This window comes from Oncorhynchus clarkii, chromosome 21, assembly GCF_045791955.1.
Source record: "Oncorhynchus clarkii lewisi isolate Uvic-CL-2024 chromosome 21, UVic_Ocla_1.0, whole genome shotgun sequence".
Lineage (NCBI taxonomy): Eukaryota > Metazoa > Chordata > Actinopteri > Salmoniformes > Salmonidae > Oncorhynchus > Oncorhynchus clarkii.
This window is the reverse complement of record NC_092167.1, coordinates 18,192,887-18,214,799: the sequence shown is the minus strand read 5'-3', so window position 1 is coordinate 18,214,799 and position 21,913 is coordinate 18,192,887. Positions and strand designations below refer to the sequence as shown.

The 21,913-nt window shown below is 43.6% G+C and overlaps 2 protein-coding genes across 2 annotated transcripts in view; one reads left to right on the top strand and one right to left on the bottom strand.

The window, feature by feature from the left end:
- The window catches only part of LOC139378683 (component of oligomeric golgi complex 5), a 91,510-nt gene that overhangs the window by 65,720 nt on the left and 3,877 nt on the right, over positions 1 to 21,913 (bottom strand). The window contains exons 5-6 of the mRNA XM_071121095.1: positions 21,784 to 21,853; positions 17,985 to 18,105 (exon numbers count right to left, since the gene is read on the bottom strand). Coding sequence (XP_070977196.1) covers positions 17,985 to 18,105; positions 21,784 to 21,853 — 191 coding nt within the window. The remainder of the gene's footprint in view (positions 1 to 17,984; positions 18,106 to 21,783; positions 21,854 to 21,913) is intronic.
- On the top strand, positions 1,717 to 12,927 carry LOC139378682 (G-protein coupled receptor 22-like). The gene is made up of 5 exons (XM_071121093.1): positions 1,717 to 2,144; positions 3,819 to 4,809; positions 5,642 to 5,768; positions 7,593 to 7,739; positions 8,015 to 12,927. Exons 3-5 carry the CDS (start codon positions 5,646 to 5,648, stop codon positions 9,095 to 9,097), a joined length of 1,353 nt encoding a protein of 450 aa, XP_070977194.1. The 5' UTR covers positions 1,717 to 2,144; positions 3,819 to 4,809; positions 5,642 to 5,645; the 3' UTR covers positions 9,098 to 12,927.

Below are 21,913 nucleotides of genomic sequence, written 5' to 3'. Positions count from 1 at the left end.
CAATTGCTCAGTTTGTTATTTAATACTTTTTGGAATAAGGCTGTAACGTGGCAAAATGTGGAAAAAGTCAAGGGGTCTGAATACTTTGTGAATGCACTGTAAATTCCCTACAGGCTGCATCTAAACTAACCTGGTCATGTTGCCAGATATTCTTCATAAATGAGCAAACTCTTTTGTCATTCAAAGTGTCATTAAAATCAACAAAAGATAAAACAAGCAAATCTGGCAACCAGGCTAGTGTGACTAATGAATTGAAGGCAATTATGTCTGTCCTATCAGACAGGTGTATAATACCTGATGATTGGCCAAAATCCCCAAGGGTTCACCTACCATTACCATAGGCACAGTTGCGGAGCCCGGTCTTCAAGAGAGTGCAAACACACAGACTGGCATGGTGACAAAGAGAGGGAGAAATACACAAAAAGGGAGAGTGTGTGTGTGAGTGAGAGAGAGGGCAACAGAGAGAATTTTGAATTTAAAAATCGACCTTTGGCACAATTCCGAGATGTCTTCCATCAATGCAGTGACACTGGCACCAGCGGAAAACACCCTCCGAAGAAAACCATATGTGCTCTGATGCCTCGGAGTTGAGAGAGACAGCTCCTCTTTCATTTTGCCATTTCCTGGCAAAATATAACATCATTATCCTCTGCCTGACATTGACATCCCAATTTCAGTACTGAAATCTAGCCAATCTGTGGAATGTGAATCCTAATGACTGTGTTCCAGAGCTTATGTGGAGGAAATAGGAAATAGCCATTACTGAACACAGGCTTGAAAGCTGCATCTTGATGGTGTCATGTCGATCTGTGGAGCTAGTGCCACTTAGGCTACAGACACACTAGAGCAGTGGGCTACAGGCCTACCAAAACCGGCCCGCGAGTGATTTTTGGGGGGGTAAAAAAAAAAGAAAGAAAATACTGCAAAATCACCAGGAATTCAGCAAAAAAAATAAAAAATACTGAAAGAATAAACATTTTGTTTTCGAAATTATAGTTTCCGGATTTGACCATATTAATGACCCAAGGCTCGTATTTCTGTGTGTTATTATAATTAAGTCTATGATTTGATAGAGCAGTCTGACTGAGCGGTGGTAGGCAGCAGCAGGCTCGTAAGCATTCATTCAAACAGCACTTTACTGCGTTTGCCAGCAGCTCTTCGCAATGCTTCAAGCATTGCGCTGTTTATGACTTCAAACCTATCAACTCTCCTCTCGAGATTAGGCTGGCAATACTAAAGTATCTATTAGAACATCCAATAGTCAAAGGTATATGAAATACAAATGGTATAGCGAGAAATAGTCTTCTTACCTGGAAATATTGAAGACTCATGTTAAAAGGAACCACCAGCTTTCAAATGTTATCATGTTCTGAGCAAGGAACTGAAACGTTAGCTTTCTTACATGGCACATATTGCACTTTTACTTTCTTCTCCAACACTTTGTTTTTGCATTATTTAAACCAAATTGAACATGTTTCATTATTTATTTGAGCCAAATTTGATTTTATTGATGTATTATATTAAGTTAAAATAAAAGTGTTCATTGTTCATTCAGTATTGTTGTAATTGGCATTATTACAAATATATATATATATATATAAAAATCTGCCGATTAATTGGTATTGGCTTTTTTTGGTCCTCCAATAATTGGTATCGGTGTCGGAAAATCTTAATCGGTCAACCTCTAAAAGAGAGGGGTTGATAGAGAGAATGTTGAGAGAGAAAGGTGGATACAGAGAGAAATAGAAAGTGTTAGAGCCATGCAGCCAGAGAAGAGGGAGGGAGGGTGGGCGAGGTGAGTAGGAAGGGCTATTAGTGCTCAGAGACGGAGCGAGTGAGAGTGGGAGAGGGAAAGAGGCGAGAGAGCGCAGCACAGCCAGAGAGCAGAACAGTGGTCTCTCTACTCCAGCCTGGATCCTTACACACTTCTCATTGAGACCAGTCCCGGGAAACAGACCCTGAGGACTTAACTACACCATCTTACCCATCACACACAGCCAGAGACCGACTCAGCAGCTTCTGGTCCTTTCCTCTCTCTATCTCTTCCTCCGTCACTCTACCTGGGAGAGAGTGTTCCACCTGGCTATCTATGCTGACAGTGCTATGAGGTAGAGGACGGACACACGACTACCTCAGAGGACAAGGTAAACATCTATCACTGCACTGATTCCTCCATTCTCTGTTACAATTGCACGCTTGATATCGAATGTCAGTCTGTACACTGACGCAAATAAATGCATTTCAGATGCGTTCAAAAACAAACTCAAAATGACAACAGTAATGACTTAATTTCTTGACAAAACCACTCTCATTTTCTACCTCTGCTTAACCGTGAGGAACGGCTGTCAAAACGCCACCATACTGTACAGTATGTGCACACTAATCAGCAGAGTTCAAAAGAACAACTGGAGCAAAAAGCCTGCAGTCTTCTCACTTGCATTGTACCAACAGACAAAGAACCACCAGCCGTGTGCGCTCACTGCATGTACAGTTCCATAGCGCTCTAGCACAGTCTCTGCCTGTCTGCTCCTCCAGCCTACAGTCACACAGTAGAGAGATAACTTGACCAACAGAGCACAGTCTCATCCAAAGGGATTATATTTCCGCTCCCTCTCCTGCCTGCCCACTTACTCAACGCTCTGCTGCTAATGTTAAGCATCACTTATGAGCGCGGCGTCTCTGAAGCCTTGCTCTTAGCGCGGTGCAAACACACCGCTCTCATAACAGCCTGAGCCTTCCACTCATCTCCCACACGTAGAGAGACACACACGTAGACACACACACCAAATACACCTTCTCAGAGTGCTCTGTGAGCTGTCATGCGTGCAAGTGAATAACTGAAAGCCAGGGGCTTAACCTCTGTGTGCAGTGCCACGGTGTGAAATTACAGAAACCAAACCACATGCTCGGTGTCATACGGATCCCACACTGTCGTGTTCCGTGTCATACGGATCCCACACTGTCATGTTCCGTGTCATAACGATCCTACACTGTCATGTTCCGTGTCATAACGATCACACACTGTCATGTTCCGTGTCATACGGATCCCACACTGTCATGTTCCGTGTCATAACGATCCTACACTGTCATGTTCCGTGTCATACGGCTCATGCAGTGTTATATAGCACTACCACACTCTGGCCCTCTCGAGCTTCTGTTCACACACAGCCAAACAGCCACAGCAAGAGATGAAGACAGAGATGAAGACAGAGAGATGAAGAGCAAGAGGGAGAGAGCGAGCAAGAGGGAGAGAGCGAGCAAGAGGGAGAGAGCGAGCAAGAGGGAGAGAGCGAGCAAGAGGGAGAGAGCGAGCAAGAGAGAGAGAGCGAGCAAGAGAGAGAGAGCAGGCAAGTGAGTGAGATGACAGAAGAGGGAGGGAGCCTGCACAAAGGACCAGTTCAAAGACTGAGGGCTCATTTGTCAAACAAACGCATGACAGAGACTTCAGTATCAAGAACAGCAGATGGCCTTGAATAGCCAACGGTATAATAAGTAAGACATCCACTATGAATCAAACAAGAGATAGAACACCTCTCTCTTTATGTCTCTTCATCCCTCTCCATCCCCTTTTCTTGGGGGGAGGATAATTTATTCAATAAAAACCTGATTAGAAGTTATTAACAAAACACACTATAACAGACAGGCAGATCTATCACTGGGTTAACTTAACGTACAGTTACTGTTACTGATACAGCTCAACAGACTGTCTGGATAATGATCATTTGGGTCTGATATGTCATGACACACTTTCTTCTCATTCATTATCCTCCTATCATTTACGTCTCTTCCTCTCTCCATCTTTTCTTTTTGTTCTCCAGGGCGACGATTGAGGGAGGAAAAATAAACAGAAGGATGATGACGTCGTCCCCTGATTTGTCCCCCTCTCTGACTATGATAGAAAGAGAGAGAGAACGCACCAAATGCCACATAGGTGGCGGCCCAGTGTTCTAATATATTCTCCTCTCTCTCTCCAAAGTAGCTAATGACCTTCCTCCCAGCCTGGTCTGAATTTGTACAAGGTGCCACAGCACTGAGGTGATCCTGCCTCACTCCAGTGGAATTACAAGGTGTGAGGAGAAGGAAAAGGCCATTGACCTTTGCTCCGCTCTCTGGAAGGTGATGGAGGGGTGTTTCTGAAGGGTGGGGGGGATACGTACAGAAGGAAAAGGGGAGGACAGTTGAGTATCAGCCAGGCACTGCTCTGGCTCTGTTAAGATCCAAGGAGGACTACAGATCAAATAACAAAGAACAACGAGCAGCTGCCTAAAAGAAACCATTCATTTAGTAAAACACGTGGATGGACACTACAATGCACATCCTCTCCCTACCCACTGCGGACGATCAGTGAATGTGTTTCTGCGTTTAATGAATCCTCAGTGCTTCTCTCTAACCGGAATACAGTGTTTTTATTGGATGTACGAGAGCACAGACCAGTCCTCTGTGATCCATCACTGTTGTTTGCAGCCTCTGGGGTAAAACAAAATCGAGAAATGTTTTGAAGGTGGACTGCTTTTTCTCTCTCATGGTGGAGCTGAATTTGAAATAGAAAAAGGAAGGATTCAAGAAACACAGTTTCAGCTTGCTCCAACTGCACTCATCGGCACCATAATCTCTCCGTTATTTTGACAAAGGGCTGCATCGTTAGGATTAAACCTGTGCCAAGTGGAGATTCCTGCTGCTACTACATAGGTATTATGATTACCACTACAGAACTATGGTTGGAGCTTTATGATTTCCTATTGAGGCCTCAGCAAGTCGGCTCTGGCTGGTTCATTGACTCTTGAAGGGGAGACGGCACACGAGGGAGGGGTGAGTACAGTGCGTCTGCAATATGATTGCTTACGGAGCCACAAAAGGACAGTCTTTTTCGACAGTCCTTCTCTGGACAGAAAACGGTTATATCTAGACATAAAAGCAAAGCAAGGACATGAATTACTGAAATACCTAAGGACATGGACACATTTGATCAAAGTAGCCACAAAACACAACTCTAAACCTAATGTAACAACAAAACACTGACATGACTATTAGTTCCAGTCAGCAAAGAATTTAACACTTGATAAAGGTGTCAGCAATGAAGGAATAAAGGCAGAATAAAGAGTACTCATTTGTCATTCTCTTTCCACAAAGAGAAAAACTTATCATGCACAGCAGAAAAACATTTTTTTTAAAAGCACAACGGAAAGCTGCGGAAGTTGGCTCTTTGACTTATAATTGACACCTTTTGAAAGATTCCATCAAGATGACAAAACGAGTTTGTGATTGAAACTTCCACACTCGAAAAGGTTCACACGTCGGCCACATTTCACACTGAATGGAATCGCAGTGAGGTAAAAATACACTCAGACGAAGTCCCAGACACCAAAACAGACAGACAGATGGACAGTTAAAAAGAATAGAAATAGCCTATTCTTCACTGTTGTATGCTCCCATATAACCTAGTTTCAACTTCCTGAAGATACAGGAGATGACAATGAGACACATAAGACATAGATGAGAGGAAGTCAAGAGTCATGTATGCTATACACTTTTGTGGTGAAACACAACACCTTTATCCCCCCCATATATATGTTAATGCAATCAGTCCCGGTTCTGATCTCTCTCCTTTCCCTCCTCTCTCTGTGTCACCACGTCTCTCTAGGATAATGCATACCCCTCCTGTGCTGAACTCAGAAGCCGCCATGAGCAACGTTACTGTCCTCGACACCTCGGAACCCTCTGACCTTGATATGACCCAGTCTGCCGCCCCCTACCCCGTCAGCTTCCAGGTACACGCTCACATCACGTCTATTTTCTTTACAACTTAGTTCCACGTCAGTTATCGTGATTAAAGCAGTTAACACAGAAAATCTATTTTCACGATAAAAGCAGATTTCACGATTAAAGCCTACAGTTGAAGTGGGAAGTTTACATACACCTTAGCCAAATACATTTAATCTCAGTTTCACAATTCCTGACATATAATCCTAGTAAAAATTCAATTTTAGGTAAGTTAGGATCACCACTTTATTTTAAGAATGTGAAATGTCAGAATAATAGTAGAGAGAATGATTTATTTCAGCTTGTATTTCTTTCATCACATTCCCAGTGGGTCAGAAGTTTACATACACTCAATTAGTATTTGGTAGCATTGCCTTTATATTGTTTAACTTCAAACTTTTCAGGTAGCCTTCCACAAGCTTCCCACAATAAATTGGGTGAATTTTGGCCCATTCCTCCTGACAGAGCTGGTGTAACCGAGTCAGGTTTGTAGGCCTCCTTGCTTGCACACACTTTTTCCAGTTCTGCCCACAAATTATCTATGGGATTGAGGTCAGGGCTTTGTGATGGCCACTCCAATACCTCGACTTTGTTGTCCTTAAGCCATTTTGCCACAACTTTGGAAGTATGCTTGGGGCTATTGTCCATTTGGAAGACCCATTTGAGACCAAGCTTTAACTTCCTGACTGATGTCTTGAGATGTTGTTCAATATATCCACATAATTCTCTTTCCTCATGATGCCATCTATTTTGTGAAGTGTTCCAGTCCCTCTTGCAGCAAAGCACCCCCACAACATGATGCTGCCACCCCCGTGCTTCACGGTTCGGATGGTGTTCTTCAGCTTGCAAATTCTTCCTTCAAACATAACGATGGTCATAATGGCCAAACAGTTCTATTTTTGTTTCATCAGAGGACATTTCTCCAAAAAGTACCATCTTTGTCACCATGTGCAGTTGCAAACCGTAGTCTGGCTTTTTTTATGGCGGTTTTGGAGCAGTGGCTTCTTCCTTGCTGAGCGGCCTTTCAGGTTATGTCGGTATAGGACTTGTTTTACTGTGGATATAGATACTTTTGTACCTGTTTCCTCCAGCATCTTCACAAGGTCCTTTGCTGTTGTTCTGGGATTAAGTTGCACTTTTCGCAACAAAGTACGTTAATCTCGAAGAGACAGAATGCGTTTTCTTTTTGAGAGGTATGACAGCTGCGTGGTCCCATGGTGTTTATACTTGCGTAATATTGTTTGTACAGATGAACGTGGTATCTTCAGGCGCTTGGAAATTGCTCCCAAGGATGAACCAGACTAGTGGAGGTCTACAATTGTTTTTCTGAGGTCTTGGCTGATTTCTTTTGATTTTCCCATGATGTCAAGCCAAGAGGCACTGAGTTTGAAGGTAAGCCTTGAAATACATCCACAGGTACACCTCCAATTTACTCAAATGATGTCAATAAGCCTATCAGAAGCTTCTAAAGCCATTACATCATTTTCTGGAATTTTCCAAGCTGTTTAAAGGCACAGTCAACTTAGCGTATGTAAACCCCTGACACACTGAAATTATAAGTGAAATAATCGGTCTGTAAACAATTGTTGGAAAAATGACTTTTGTCATTCAAAGTAGATGTCCTAACCGACTTGCCAAAACTCTAGTTTGTTAACAAGAAATTTGTGGAGTGGTTGAAAAACGAGTTTCAATGACTCCAACTTAAGTGTATGTAAACTTCCGACTTAACCAATTTCATTGCGATATACAGTTTATCATGATACAAGCAGATATTACAATACTATTATTGTGATAGCATTTAGTTTTACGATAATGATACTATTATCCTCCAGGTGTCGCTGACAGGGTTCCTGCTGCTGGAGATCGTGCTGGGCCTAAGCAGTAACCTGACAGTGCTGGTCCTCTACTGCATGAAGCAGAACCTCATCACCTCCGTGTCCAACATCGTCACCATGAATCTCCACGTCCTAGACGTACTAGTGAGTGTCAGTATTTGATGTTTCCATTAGGCACGGGCCTCGGATCAGTGAAAATACAAACTTTAACCATTGGGAGGGAGAACACAAAACTGACCTGAGATCAATGGGTGGGGAAAATTCCAGTGAGTGTCTAAGATGAGATGATTGCAGTGCAATTGGTCTGTGACAAATTTCAAGATCATTCAGGAAGCAGGCCACTATATCTTCTGTAGAAGGAGACAAATTGAACTAATAATAATAATAATCTTTATCCGTATTTATCTCTCTGGTTCCAGGTGTGTGTGTCTTGCATCCCTCTGACTGCCGTGGTAATACTCCTCCCCCTAGAGGCTGATACAGCGCTGGTCTGCTGCTTCCACGAGGCCTGTGTCTCCTTCGCTAGCGTAGCCACTGCCTCGAACGTGCTAGCCATCACTGTCGACCGCTACGACATCTCAGTGCGTCCAGCCAACCGCATGCTAACCATGGGCCGCGCCGTGGCTCTGCTGGGCTTCATTTGGGCTATGTCCTTCTTCAGTTTCCTGGTCCCCTTCATGGAGGTGGGCTTCTTCAGCGATTTTGGCTCCGAGTTCGTCAACCAGACTGCAGTTGCCTCTGTGGTCCATACTAATGAGTACTACACAGAGCTGGGGCTGTACTATCACCTCTTGGCTCAGATCCCCATCTTCTTCTTCACAGCCGTAGTCATGCTGGTGACCTACTACAAGATACTCCAGGCACTGAACATCCGCATCGGGACGCGCTTCCAACACAACCAGCCCAAGAAGAAGCAGCGCAAGAAGAAGACCATCTCCTTGACCACCGCAACGCAGGTGGAATCTACAGATGCGTCCCAGGGCAGCGGGGCGGTCAGAGGGGGCGGAAACCCACCTGCTGTCCTGTCCATGCGGACCTCCGTCTCTGTCCTCATGGCTCTGCGCAGGGCCGTTAAACGCCACCGGGAACGGCGGGAGAGGCAGAAACGCGTCTTCAGGATGTCCCTACTCATCATCTCCACCTTCCTGCTCTGCTGGACTCCCATCACAGTCCTCAACACGGTCATCCTCAGCGCAGGGCCCTCAGACTTCACGGTCAAGTTGCGGTTGGGTTTCCTGGTCATGGCCTACGGGACGACCATCTTCCACCCGCTGCTCTACGCCTTCACCAGGCAGAAGTTCCAGAAGGTGTTGAAGAGCAAGATGAAGAGGGTGGTGTCCGTGGTGGAGGCTGAGCCCATGCCCAACAACGTGGTCATTCACAACTCCTGGATCGACCCCAAGAGGAACAACAAGAAAGTCACCTTCGAGGAGACTGAGGTCAGGCAGAAGTGTCTATCTTCCCAGGATCTGGAATCAAACAACATCGTCTGTCTTCCATGATAAGGCTATAGTGCATCGTGAAGATTGGCGCGGCTAGGGGGCAGTTAAGTCGAAAGACATACCTCTCAACAGAGGTGGCAGAGTGGGATAACTTGGAATAAGCTATTGTCCATCTTCAGAGAAAGTGGAATAAAGAGAACTTCTGAGAAGCCATTGAATATCTGCATGGCTAGAGGGAGTTGGTAGACATGAGTCTGAGCCAAGGTCAAGATAGAAAAGCTTCGGTTCAGAAGATGCAGAATAAGACAATGTGGATTATGAGGACGTGAAATAAGAATAAAATGGAATAAGCAACGGACACATACAGGGTGACAAAACATTATCAGGAACCGACTCATTTTAAAAAGGGAAACCACTTATCCAAAGCAGCAATGTAAATGAAAGTGTTTCACCTGTATAGTTACCCTAAAGGGGATAATTTATTACTATTTATTGGAAGAGGTTGATGCGGTGTCAAGGACAATTTAAACAAAGTACTGTACCTACTGCATGGTGTTGTTATAGCCCGTAACATAATTATTGTGTATAGTCATGTACAGTGTATAGAATAAATATATGTTTACAACACAAAGGAAAGATTCACCCATTTTGAATGTTATATCGTATTGTGCATCTCTGAGCTATGAACAATGATGCAAAATGCGTCATACTGTATTTCTGCCTGCTTGAATAGCCTTTTAGCTCAGATACACATGAAAACACATGACCCCTGGAATCGATAGAACATAGCTCAGAGATAGACAAATATGATATAACATTTAAAATAGGTGACTTTTTCTTTTAAGCACTAAGTATTTGTCCTTTTATAATAAATAACGTGAAAAAAAGTTTAGAGGCCATTCTGTTGGGTATTCTGGTTAAAGGGCCTTCTGTCACATATTCCCCACTTCACTATGCTTTTGTAAACTTGGCCACTAAGGCACAGATGACATGAAGTCAGTGTAGCGCCACAAATATTTACAGGTGAAATTCCACTTCCCCCTTTCCTGTCCTCTGAGAGTCTCTTTCCATGTGCCTGTTATATGTGTGATTTAGTGGAAGATGGAGGGATAGAAACAGAGGCAAGCAGCACTTTACAACCTAAGCGAGAGGCTGCAATCTGAATCACAATCACAGCATTACTAAGACATGACCTTATGATTTCAACACATAATCAGCGCCTGTAGCCTAACCATCCTGAGATGACTCCAGCTGCTCTACCGGCCGTAACACAGCTGTTATGCTACTTCTCTTATTATCTAGCCACAGGCCGGGGTGAAGAGAACAGCATGGCTGCCAAAACTGAAGCCTGCTTCCTTTCATAATCACACTGAGGCCAACTGGCAAATCAATCTGTATTTTCTGGTTGGAGTTGGAGGACACAGAGTGAGCGAGTGACTGAGGACTCGGACCTACTGCAGTCCATAGCGCTTAGCAAGGCTGGGGCAAGTGGGCGGGGAGAATTCTGAAGTGGTCTAGTCACGGGCTATGTGGTGTTGATACAACACTCGCCACAACACTTGCCCTTGCCTCTCTCCCACGCTTGATGCCTTGTGATTACCAAGGCTAGGACTGCTAGCTAGATCATAAAGGCTGACTGTGGCAGGCGATGCATCACAATCAATCTCCCTCCCCGCCGCCATCATGACACGGGAAGGTCAAGGTGGTTTACCCTATTCTATTCTGTGTCAGAGATACGGTCACGCACGCACGCACACACACGCACGCACACACACAATACCAATGCACTGTACCTAGCAATCTGTTCAGCTGAGAGAGGGCATCTAGATGCTAGGAAGGCGAGGGGATGTGAGCGAGGGGAGAAATGTCTGGACACTTAAAGAATGACTCATATTCTGTAATGCATTCAAGGTTAAAAACATTTAGTCTAAACTGCCATTCAAGATGTCCTTGCAATGTTTGTATTGGGCAAGTGTGTGTAAAATGTACATCCCTCTCATATCTCTCGGCCGATGAGATAATAGGGTACATTTCCTTTGAGGAATTATTTTTTTGACCTACAGTGTGTGGGGTGTGGTCATATGCCATATCAGTCAAGGCACCATGTGAGGTCAGGAAGAGAAAGGCGTAAAAAAAACTTTTAAAAAATAATTTTAAAAACTCTGTGGAACATTTTGGCTGGGCGTCAACCGCCCCACTCTGTAGAGGTCAGAGTGGCTCTATGCTTTGGGTATGTTATGCAGCCAAGCTTTCTGTTTTAGAACCCTCATCGAATGGCCCTCTGAGTCTCCTAAAAATCACTGTCTCCATGAGCATTTTAAGAGCTGGGGCACTTTGCTGGCTGTTTGCCAGCAAGCAGCACTAAAGACAGGTTGGCGAAGTTGATTGAAGATCCATCTAACTGTTCATTACAGGTTGGCTCGCTCTTCAGGCGCCATTACCAAATGAACGCAAGAACCACTTGTCTACATGAAGTAAATGAGTAATGCATAGACAAACCAACACTTTAACACAATCTTCACAACTTGACTGATTGACTATGCCTACATAGAGGATGTGCACACTGCACAGGTTCACGAAAGTTAGATTCCAGGCTACATTTCATTGGTCGAAAACATCAAGCCTATTCTTTATATAGGCCTCGGCTATCGGTCTCTACATGAGTAGAGTGCCGAGGAGGATACATTGAACCGCTGTCCTCTCTGAAGTAGCAGAGTAATCTCGCCTGTCTAAGCGTTCAGTCTCACAGAACTCTGAGTCATCAGACCGGAGTGGAGCAGAAATCTATTCTAGAACGAAATGAAGAAAGATGAGCCTAGACAGAGGATGTCAAAACCACCAAACATTCTTCAGGAAATATAGACCTATCAGCATTGCCAGCTGGGGAGCCAAATGGAACTTACTGATAAGATTGGAACAGTTGGTTCAACCTCTCATGAATACTTCCTAGGGTGTTTGGTGACATCATCTTAATCCTGTATGTCATCCCGGGCGCTACCTGGAAAACTACTCAGAGTAGGCCTATCTGACTGAAATATCCGCCTCTGGTCCTCTGGACCACACCATTCCCCACCCTCTTAGCTCACTTACTGCACACCAGGCCCCCCTCTCTCTCTTCCATCTCTCACTCTCTCTCCTTACCTTTCCATCTATACAGTATCTCTCTCCTCTGTTCCCTCTAACAACACTCAGCCCAGGGTCGCACGTGGCTGATAAGAGGAGTGCTTTTGATCCCGGAGGCCCTGCGTTTTCTAGTGTTCTGGAGTGTTCTGTGTGACAGGGTTGTTATGTAAAAGGTTGTTGTGCATTTGTTATGTATGACCAAAAAAGGTCTAGCTCATATGAGGAGAGGTGTTTTGTGGTGCTGGGCCTCTCAATGGCTTAGCCAACTGCCAACTATACTTTGTCAATAAATTGAACACAATGAATTGCATTTCCATCCTTGTCCCCCTTTCTTCAATCTTCCCTCTCTTCTCTGTTATCCCTCCTTCCTTTCCTCCACTCCCATGTGAGTAGCCTCTGTCTGACTGACAGTCAGGACCATTGTGTCATTATAGCTGGTCTCTGGGGCTGGCTGCTGTGACTGACGGTTACCACAGTGACTGACACTTCATCCGCTCTGACTGACAGCCAGGGCTGTGGTCCCACAGCAGCGGAAACCAATAAAGCCGAGATATTAGAGGAAGACGACAGACACGACTGGATTAAAATTTGCCAAAGATAGAGTCAAATGAGACAATGCAATACCACCAAATTATTGCTCGATGACGTCATATGCAGTCACACTGAAAATACAATGAACACACATATAAACACAACATGTAAAGTGTTGGTCCCATGTTTCATGAGCTGAAATAAAAGATCCCTGAAATGTTTCATACGCACAAAAAGCTTTTCTCTCAAATGTTGTGCAAACATTTGTTTACATCCCTGTTGGTGAGCATGTCTCCTTTGCCAAGATAATTAATCCACCTGACAGGTGTGGCATATCAAGAAGCTGACTAAACAGCATGATCACTACACATGTGCACCTTGTGCTGGGGACAATAAAAGGCCACTCTAAAATGGTCAGTTTTGTCACACAACACAATGCCATAGATGTCTTAAGTTTTGAGGGGGCGTGCAATAGGCATGCTGACAGCAGGAATGTCCACCAGAGCTGTTGCCAGATAATTTAATGTTAATTTCTCTACCATAAGCAACCTCAAACTTCGTTTTTAGAATTTGGCAGTACGTCCAACCGGCCTCACAACCGCAGACCACATGTATAACGTCGTGTGGGCCAGCAGTTTGCTGATGTCAACGTTGGTGGCGGTGGGGTTATGGTATGGGCAGGCATAAGCTACGGACAACAAACACAACTGCATTTTATCGATGGCAATTTGAATGCACAGAGATACCTTGACAGAAACCTTGAGGTCCATTCATCTGCCACCATCACTTAATGCTTCAGCATGATAATGCACGGCCAAATGTCGCAAGGATCTGTACACAATTCCTGGAAGCTGAAAATGTCCCAGTTCTTCCATGGCCTGCATACTCACCAGACACGTCACCCATTGAGCATGTTTGGGATGCTCTGGATCGACATGTATGACAGAGTGTCCAGTTCCTGCCAATATCCAGCAACTTCGCACAGCCATTGAAGAGGATTAGGACAACATTCCACAGGCCACAATCAATAGCCTGATCAACTCGAAGCGAAGGAGATGTGTCATACTGCATGAGGCAAAAGGTGGTCACACCAGATACTGACTGGTTGTCTGATCCACACCCCTACTTTTTTTTTAAAGGTATCTGTGACTAATAGATGAATATCTGTATTCCCAGTCGTGAAATCCATAGAATTGGCGCTAATTCATTTATTTCAATTTATTGACTTCCTTCCTTATAGGATCTGTAACTCAGCCAAATCTTTGAAATTGTTGCATGTTGCGTTTACATTTTTGTTCAGTATAGTTTGTTTTCTATTATAAGTAGCAGATATCGAACGTTGTAGTAAATTTGGTCCAAGCCAAAGCCAATCCTACAACAGACGGCTACGCTACGCAGTCCAACATCAGTGCAAATAAAGGGAATAGGGATGTGGCTTTTGATTCCCTCCTCAACAACAGCAGGCTGCTCTCTCTGTGTCCCCTCCATCCAGCCACAGCATCCACTTCAATCACTTTATTACATTCGGCAGGTGGCTCTCCCCCCAGTCACCCCCCTTCTGCAGCCATCCATCCCTTGTTTACTCACTCTTGTTCTTTCTCCACCACCCATCCCCCATCGGATCACCTCGCCCTCTCCTCCTATTCAGTCTCTCCCTCTCCTCCCTCTCTCCTACCTGTTCAGTGTTCTCATCCCTGCCCAATGCTACAGGCTGACAGAAGAAAGCACTCCAAATCACATTAGGCTGGCTGTGCTGTGTGATTGTATTAGGCCAGCAGCAGTATCAAGCCTGTAATTCAGGCCTATTATAATGTCCTGGCAGTTGAAGAAAGGGGGCTGAGAGTGGATTGAAGACCGAACGGCCGGTGCGGAAAATTACTGGCTTGGAGATTGATTTCTGGCTCCGTTGAAAAGCTTGCTAAAAACAGGGAAAACAACCAGGGAGGTGTCTTGAGAGTCAAGAAAGAGAGGGAGAGGAGGAGGTTGAGAGGAGGAGAGACAGCATTATGCCAACGAGAGAGCTTTCGTGTTCCATTCAGGCGGCAGTTCGAGCCGAGGTGGCCATTCGTTGTGTTTTGCCAGTCTCATTGTACCTACAGTAGATAATTGTCTAGTTCAACAGGTAGGCCTAAAGTTAGCCTACCGCCATCTCTCACCCTTAAAAACAATTGTATAGTTGTAACCAGATTGGACAGGATTGGTCCTGAAACTCTCCACAATAACAATTTCTGGTATTGGCGGAGTTGGGAAATTCACACCAACATGATCATGTGAAACCCCACATGAAGTGAACTCAACACTGAACACACTGTGTGTGTGTGTGTGTGTGTGTGTGTGTGTGTGTGTGTGTGTGTGTGTGTGTGTGCTGGCACAATTACCGTATAAGTGAGGGTGATAGATGAAGACCATCATGAAAATTAAAAACCTGTCATAACCGTAAAAATAAACACAAATAATCTGGAACGAACAGCTGACTGAAGACAGGACAGCCGTGCATTCGTAACATGACAAAACTTTGTTGCTCCTTGCTGGAAAAAACAATGGGTTGTAGCAAACAAGGCAACACCCCTGACAATGCAGCAGTATCACCTCTAACCTTGGCAATTTGACTGGTATACTCATGGGTACACTCGCAATGGCTGCCTGTTATTGTGATGCAATCAGTTCCATGGTAATGTAGAATGCTAATGCAAATTATGTTAACTGATGTGGTTCATACAATGGAATGTATATTTTGTGTGTCCAAAAAAAATCACAGCACATATTGATGGTTAGACTCCTTGATTTGGCTTCCTGCTTCGCTCCTAAGGGTACACTCACAATGTTGTTGTTTTGTTGTTGCTGTCATTTAGCAGACACTCTTATCCAGAGTGACTTACAGTTGTGAGCATAAGTTTTCATACTTTTTTCACTCATATTGGTCCCCCGTCGTAATCAAACTCACAACCCATGCAGTCATGGGTGGAGGAGAGGAGAAAATGGGCATAAAATGAACTTTTTATTTATTTTTGCTATTCAAAAAGTTTTACAGAGACCGCGGTCATTTGGCTGACCAATTACCGTCAGCCAAAATTCCATGACCGTCACAGCCCTAGTGTGTGTGTGTGTACTAGCTCTTATAAAAGCCACATGATCCACATGCATGGAGAAACAGGATAAACTAATAAAAAACGAATAAATATGTACAAAGTGATTTCTGAAGAGGACATTGATTTTCTCTACCACCTCTCTTTCCCTGCATTGGTTAAATGCAAAATGCAATGAGACTCTTTCTGAGAAATTCACTGGAACCCCTGTCATGGTACTGCAGTATAATGAAGACTACTGTTAATGTTAAAAGTCCCTCCAAACACAGCATATAAATACATTTGCATCATACTTTTCTCTGCACTTGGCAGACAGAGTACTAGATTCAGCGTTCAGTCACCAGCACAGAGTGCAGAAAACAGGGACCGAATGCATCATTGTTCTCTGTTAGCCTACTTGGCTTGCGTTTGGTACAATCTGTGAGGAATGATAATGGAGGCTACATTCCAAATGGCACCCTATTCCCTATGTAGTGCACAACTTTTGACAAGGGCCCATAGGGAGCTGGTCAAATGTGGTGTGCTATAGGGAATAGGGTGCCATTTGGGAGACGGACAGAGATCATCACACTGCTCAACATTAAAAAACAAGATCTTATTTTGTGGTTCATTGCATACCATTCAATAGCAATCTATACATAGACTATACAATGGCCTGGTGTTCCTACTATACACAATCCCTTATCCATACATTGAATGGTAAATTGCATCCCTGAATGACTTTATAGCTCACTAGCTAAATGTAGAATATTGAGCACAACAACATCAACCCTAAGCTCTCGAAAACCCTTCTTCTCCGTATGTAAGGTTTTCAGCCATTACATTTGTCCGCATTTGAAATATCCAATAAATGTCGTTCCACTTCATGATTGTGTCCCACTTGTTGTTGATTCTTCACAAAAAAATACAGTTTTATATCTTTATGTTTGAAGCCTGAAATGTGGCAAAAGGTTGCAAAGTTCAAGGGGGCCGAATACTTTCGCAAGGCACTGTATTACCTCAACTAACCAGTGCCCCCGCACATTGACTCTGTACTGGTACCCCCCCTTATATAGTGTCACTATTGTTACTTTACTGCTGCTCTTTAATTACTTGTTACTTTCATTTATTATCCATATTTTTTTAATTATTTTTTTTAACTGCATTGTTGGTTAGGGGCTCGTAAGTAAGCATTTCACTGTAACGTCTACACCTGTTGTATTCGGCGCATGTGACTAATACAATTTGATTTGATTATTAGTAGTTAAAATGTGCTGTTTCTTTATATAATCAAGGACATTTGATTTGAACTCTGTCTGCCAATCATTGGTTTGATTGAAGCCAAATCCAACCGGAGTGACCTTACATACAGTGACCTTCAAGTGACTACACCAATCAGTGAAGAGTACGCCAGCATTTACCAACCTAGCGTGTTAGCAGAGGCTATAGTGGGACGTAAGCAGTGTCCGAGTCAAATCAGACAGTTCTCAAAAAACAAGGACGACCCAGGCACTATTCATATAATTAAAATGCCTTTATTACAAAACAACATGTTCAATAGAACAAAATCTTTCCAAAAATATCAAGATAAAGGCATTTTAATTATATGAAGAGCACTAATTTTTTGATTACCCTTAACCAAAAAGCTCTTTCCACCTACAGAACAAACATCTACTCACTAGTGTGTCCTTGCAGTGCTTCCTACTCTCCCTTTTCTTCTATAAGTCACTCACCCAGCTCTTTGAGGCTCTGAGTGATCTCAACACAACCTACACCTTCTACAGTAGGCCTAAATGAGGGGAGTTTCACCTTAGTGGCAGTAGAATTATAGTGAATGAGCAGGGTCACTCACCCAGTTTGTTGAGGCTGATCTGGGCAGCCTTGGGGATCTCATCACCATCGACACCAGGGGTAGGCAACCCTGTTCCTGGAGTGCCGCATGTACTGGAGGATTTTGTTCCAACTACCCCTGATCAACTGAGCGAACTGATCAGTTCAATGATTGCCTAAATACAACACACCTGGCCTTCCAGGTCAGCTAAATCAAAAACATGAAGTGCCTGCGGCACTCCAGGACCAGCGTTGCCTATCCCTGATCTACACTCTCTTTACAGTAGGCCCAAATGAGGGGAGTTAACCATGTCAGTGCTACAGTACCCAGTTCGTTGAGGCTTTGAGCAGCCTTGTCAGTAGTACAGTGTATAGGTGAACAGGCAGTGGTCACTCACCCAGTTCGTTGAGGCTCTGTGCAGCCTTGGTGATCTCCCTGCTTCCTCCCTGGAGCTGGCCCTGCAGACGCTTGGACAGGTACAGGATCCTGATGATCCTTCGCAGCAGATCACACGCCACCTGGGAAAAATAGGAAAATATATAACCAAACAAAATATAACCCCATCTGAACCAGTCTTTCTGAATCTCTATGAGAAGATGTGAGTGAACGTCAAAACTAATATGGAAGGACCCTCTTTTTTCGTCATAATTGATTGAAGATCACTTATTGAAAATGATCTCGAATCAATCACTGTCGACATTTCCAAGTATTTATTTTCCTATTGTAGCCTATACTGTAACAATAACACCAACCATGGGCATATCAATAGTGGTAATAATAACAGTGTGTCTAGCAGCATTGTGGAGCTGTGTCTGGGGCTGAAGGACACAGAGGTCAGCAGTGTGTTTGGGCTTAGTAGTGTGTTGGATGCAGCTGAGAGCTGGGGGTCTGTCCCTTCAGCCTCTGTGTGTCTGTGTCTGTGATGTCTGTGTGTCCATCCCAAGTGTCTGTGTGTCAGACTGATTGCTTTATCTGTGGGTGGCTGAGAAGCTTCCATTTTGTGAGCGAACACTAGACTAAAAGATAAACAAAGCACTCTCCTATTCCCCCTGGATTTATAGTCTGATCATTACCGGTCTCCTTCAGACCCACCTCACCCCAGTCCCACAGAGACGGACAGAATATACACACACACACCCTAACACCAAGGACATGACAGTCCCTGGGAGTGAAAAGTGAAAAAAGAGGAGGCTCAGATATTGGTCCCACAGCACCACTGTCTGTCTGTCTGTATAAAATAATCTAAAACATTGCAACTATTCTATTCAGAAATCACAGCACCCTCTCCTTTCACAAACCAGGCCCGTGTTAAGATCCTACCAGCCTGGCATGCCTGCCTGCTAGTAGTATCTTCTCTGCAGGATGAATGTCTGAGGTGTAGTTAACAACAATAACACTCCACACACACACGACAAAGCTGAGACAGACAGGGCATCAGAAGACAGACAGAGCGAACAAAGAGACAGAGCCATGTCAGAGGAAAGAGCCAGTTAGAATCACAGTAACCTTTCTGACTGAAGCCATATTCCATCAATATTTAATAAGCCTTCCCCTCGATTCCACAGACAACGGAGCTGCAGTGTGTGGGCAGTGTGCGTAAGTTGACAGAGCCTGTAAACGCAGAGAGTCTCTATTTCGCTCTCTAATCAGGCCACGGTTACCCAGCCTCGGACAGGACTGGGTCAGGTTGATCACAAGAACAGGTCTTATTTTAAATCACCTGGTTGCTTTTTACTGATTAAAAACCACAACAGTGATGTCACGGGTTAAGATAGCATCTGCAAATCGGAGAACAGGATCAAAGTAATGCTGTTTGAAAGGTTGAGATAACGTTGTAAACCTTTAACATGGCCTTTATGTATTAAAATAGTGGAGGATTTACCAAGAAAAACAGATGAATTTTACATAACAGCTAGGATTCCTGGTTTGAAGATCGCTCAGCCTCCATAAGCACAGTTCTATAAATCATCTATATAAATATACCTTTCTCCAAAGTGGTGGCGAGTGATTCCATAATGGCAGGCATGTGCAACAAGAGTAAAAGGGGTCATATACAGTGCCTTGCAAAAGTATTCACCCCCTTCGCTACGAAGCCCCTAAATAAGATATTGTGCAACCAATTACCTTCAGAAGTCAAATAATTACTGAAATAAAATCCAACAAAATATATATATATATATATATATATATGGACTTTCAACTCCCTCCAAATACTTTTTTTCCCACATAATTTGCAAATAAATTCATTAAAAAAGCTACAATGTGATTTTCTGGATTTTTCCCCCCTCATTTTGTCTGTCATAGTTGAAGTGTACCTATGATGAAAATTACAGGCCTCTCATCTTTTTAAGTGGGAGAACTTGCACAATTGGTGGCTGACTAAATACTTTTTTGCCCCACTGTATGTATGTATGTATGTATGTATGTATGTATGTATGTATGTATGTATGTATGTATGTATGTATGTATATATACACATACATACATACATACATGCCTATACACATTCCCATATAAAAATAAAATAAACAAAAAAATTAAAGAATATGGCACCACAACAAACCTGCCAAGAGAGGGCAACCCACAAAAACTCACAGACCAGGCAAGGAGGGCATTAATCAGAGAGGCAACAAAGAGACCAAAGATAACCCTGGAGGAGCTGCAATGCTCCACAGTGGAGGTTGGAGTATCTGTCCATAGAACCACTAAGCCATACACTCCACAGAGCTGGGCTTTACAGAAGAGTGGCCAGAAAAAAGCCATTGCTTAAAGAAAAAAATAAGCAAACATGTTTGGTGTTCGCCAAAAGGCATGTGGGAGACTCCCCAAACATATGGAAGAAGGCATCTGACCAGATGAGACTAACATTTAGCTGTTTTGGCCATCAAGGAAAACGCTACGTCTGGCACAAACCCAACCACTCTCACATGACCCCGAGAACACCATCCCCACAGTGAAGCATGGTGGTGGCAGCATCATGCTATGGGGGTGTTTTTCATCTGCAAGGACTGGGAAACTGATCAGAATTGAAGGAATGATGGATGGCGCTAAATACAGGGAAATTCTTGAGAGAAACCTGTTTCAGTCTTCCAGAGATTTGAGACTGGGATGGAGGTTCACCTTCCAGCAGGACAATGACCCAAGCATACTGCTAAAGCAACACTCGAGTGGTTTAAGGGGAAACATGTAAATGTCTTGGAATGGCCTAGTCAAAGCCAAGACCTCAATCAAATTGAGAATCTGTGGTGTGACTTAAAGATTGCTGTAAACCAGCAGAACCCATCCAACTTGAAGGAGCTGGAGCAGGTTTTCCTTGAAGAATGGGCAAAAATCCCAGTGGCTAAATGTGCCAAGCTTATAGAGACATACCCCAAGAGACTTGCAGCTGTAATTGTTGCAAAGGTGGCTCTACAAAGTATTGACTTGGGGGGGTGAATAGTTATGCACGTTTTAGTTTTCTGTTTTTTTGTCTTAGTTCTTGTTTGTTTCACAATAAAAAATGTGTTGCATCTTCAAAGTGGTATGTTGTGTAAATCAAATGATACAAACCCCACAAAAACCCATTTTATTTCCAGGTTGCAAGGCAACAAAATAGGAAAAATGCCCAAGGGGGTGAATACTTTCGCAAGCCACTGTAATATTTGTGGTATTTAACGGTCAAATAAATGTCAATGGGTAGATCGATGCTTGCATAAAAACATATCATTGTTGTAAACCATTGAGTACAGGGCACTCATATCATTACAGCATGATAGACACTGACACCGGCTATAGCTACATTGTATTGACAGGTTAGAAGAGGACATCCCCAGAGCCATATACAGCTATATAGATCTCTATATGGCTCTGGGTTATTGTCATCTTTACAATTTAAAACAGGAGGATCCTGGAAACTGTCCAAGATGCATTAGGCGACCTTGACAATATGTACAGCACCTAACTTGACGTACCTATCTTGAAAATGGGGAGTGAGACAATAAAAACCCAAGCAAATACTGTCTATACATTTCACTACCTCAGAAACATGGAAATCAAGTCCAGTGCAGAAGTAGAGATAATGCCAGAGTGCTGATAACAATAGAGAGGAAATCTTCCCCCTGCTATTGAGCCTCAGTCCACAGCCATACAACAATACAAAACCCATCAACACAACAGATAGTATTATGCCTCTCAAACACAAGGAGAAGGATGGATACCTGCAATCTGGCGAGCTGGGCAGTCCTGGCTACAATCTTATTGTAGGGGTCAACGATCTTTGTCCTTATCCTACGAGAGAAAACAAATAGAAGGTTGAGTGCTGTTATTAGAGGTCTGATTTTTGAGGGT

Bases quoted from the DNA above. Each gene is read 5' to 3' on its own strand.
- LOC139378682 (XM_071121093.1), top strand. From the start codon at position 5,646: ATGCATACCCCTCCTGTGCTGAACTCAGAAGCCGCCATGAGCAACGTT. The intron at 5,769-7,592 runs GTACACGCTCAC...ATTATCCTCCAG, and splicing joins CCTACCCCGTCAGCTTCCAG to GTGTCGCTGACAGGGTTCCT. The intron at 7,740-8,014 runs GTGAGTGTCAGT...CTCTGGTTCCAG, and splicing joins TCCACGTCCTAGACGTACTA to GTGTGTGTGTCTTGCATCCC.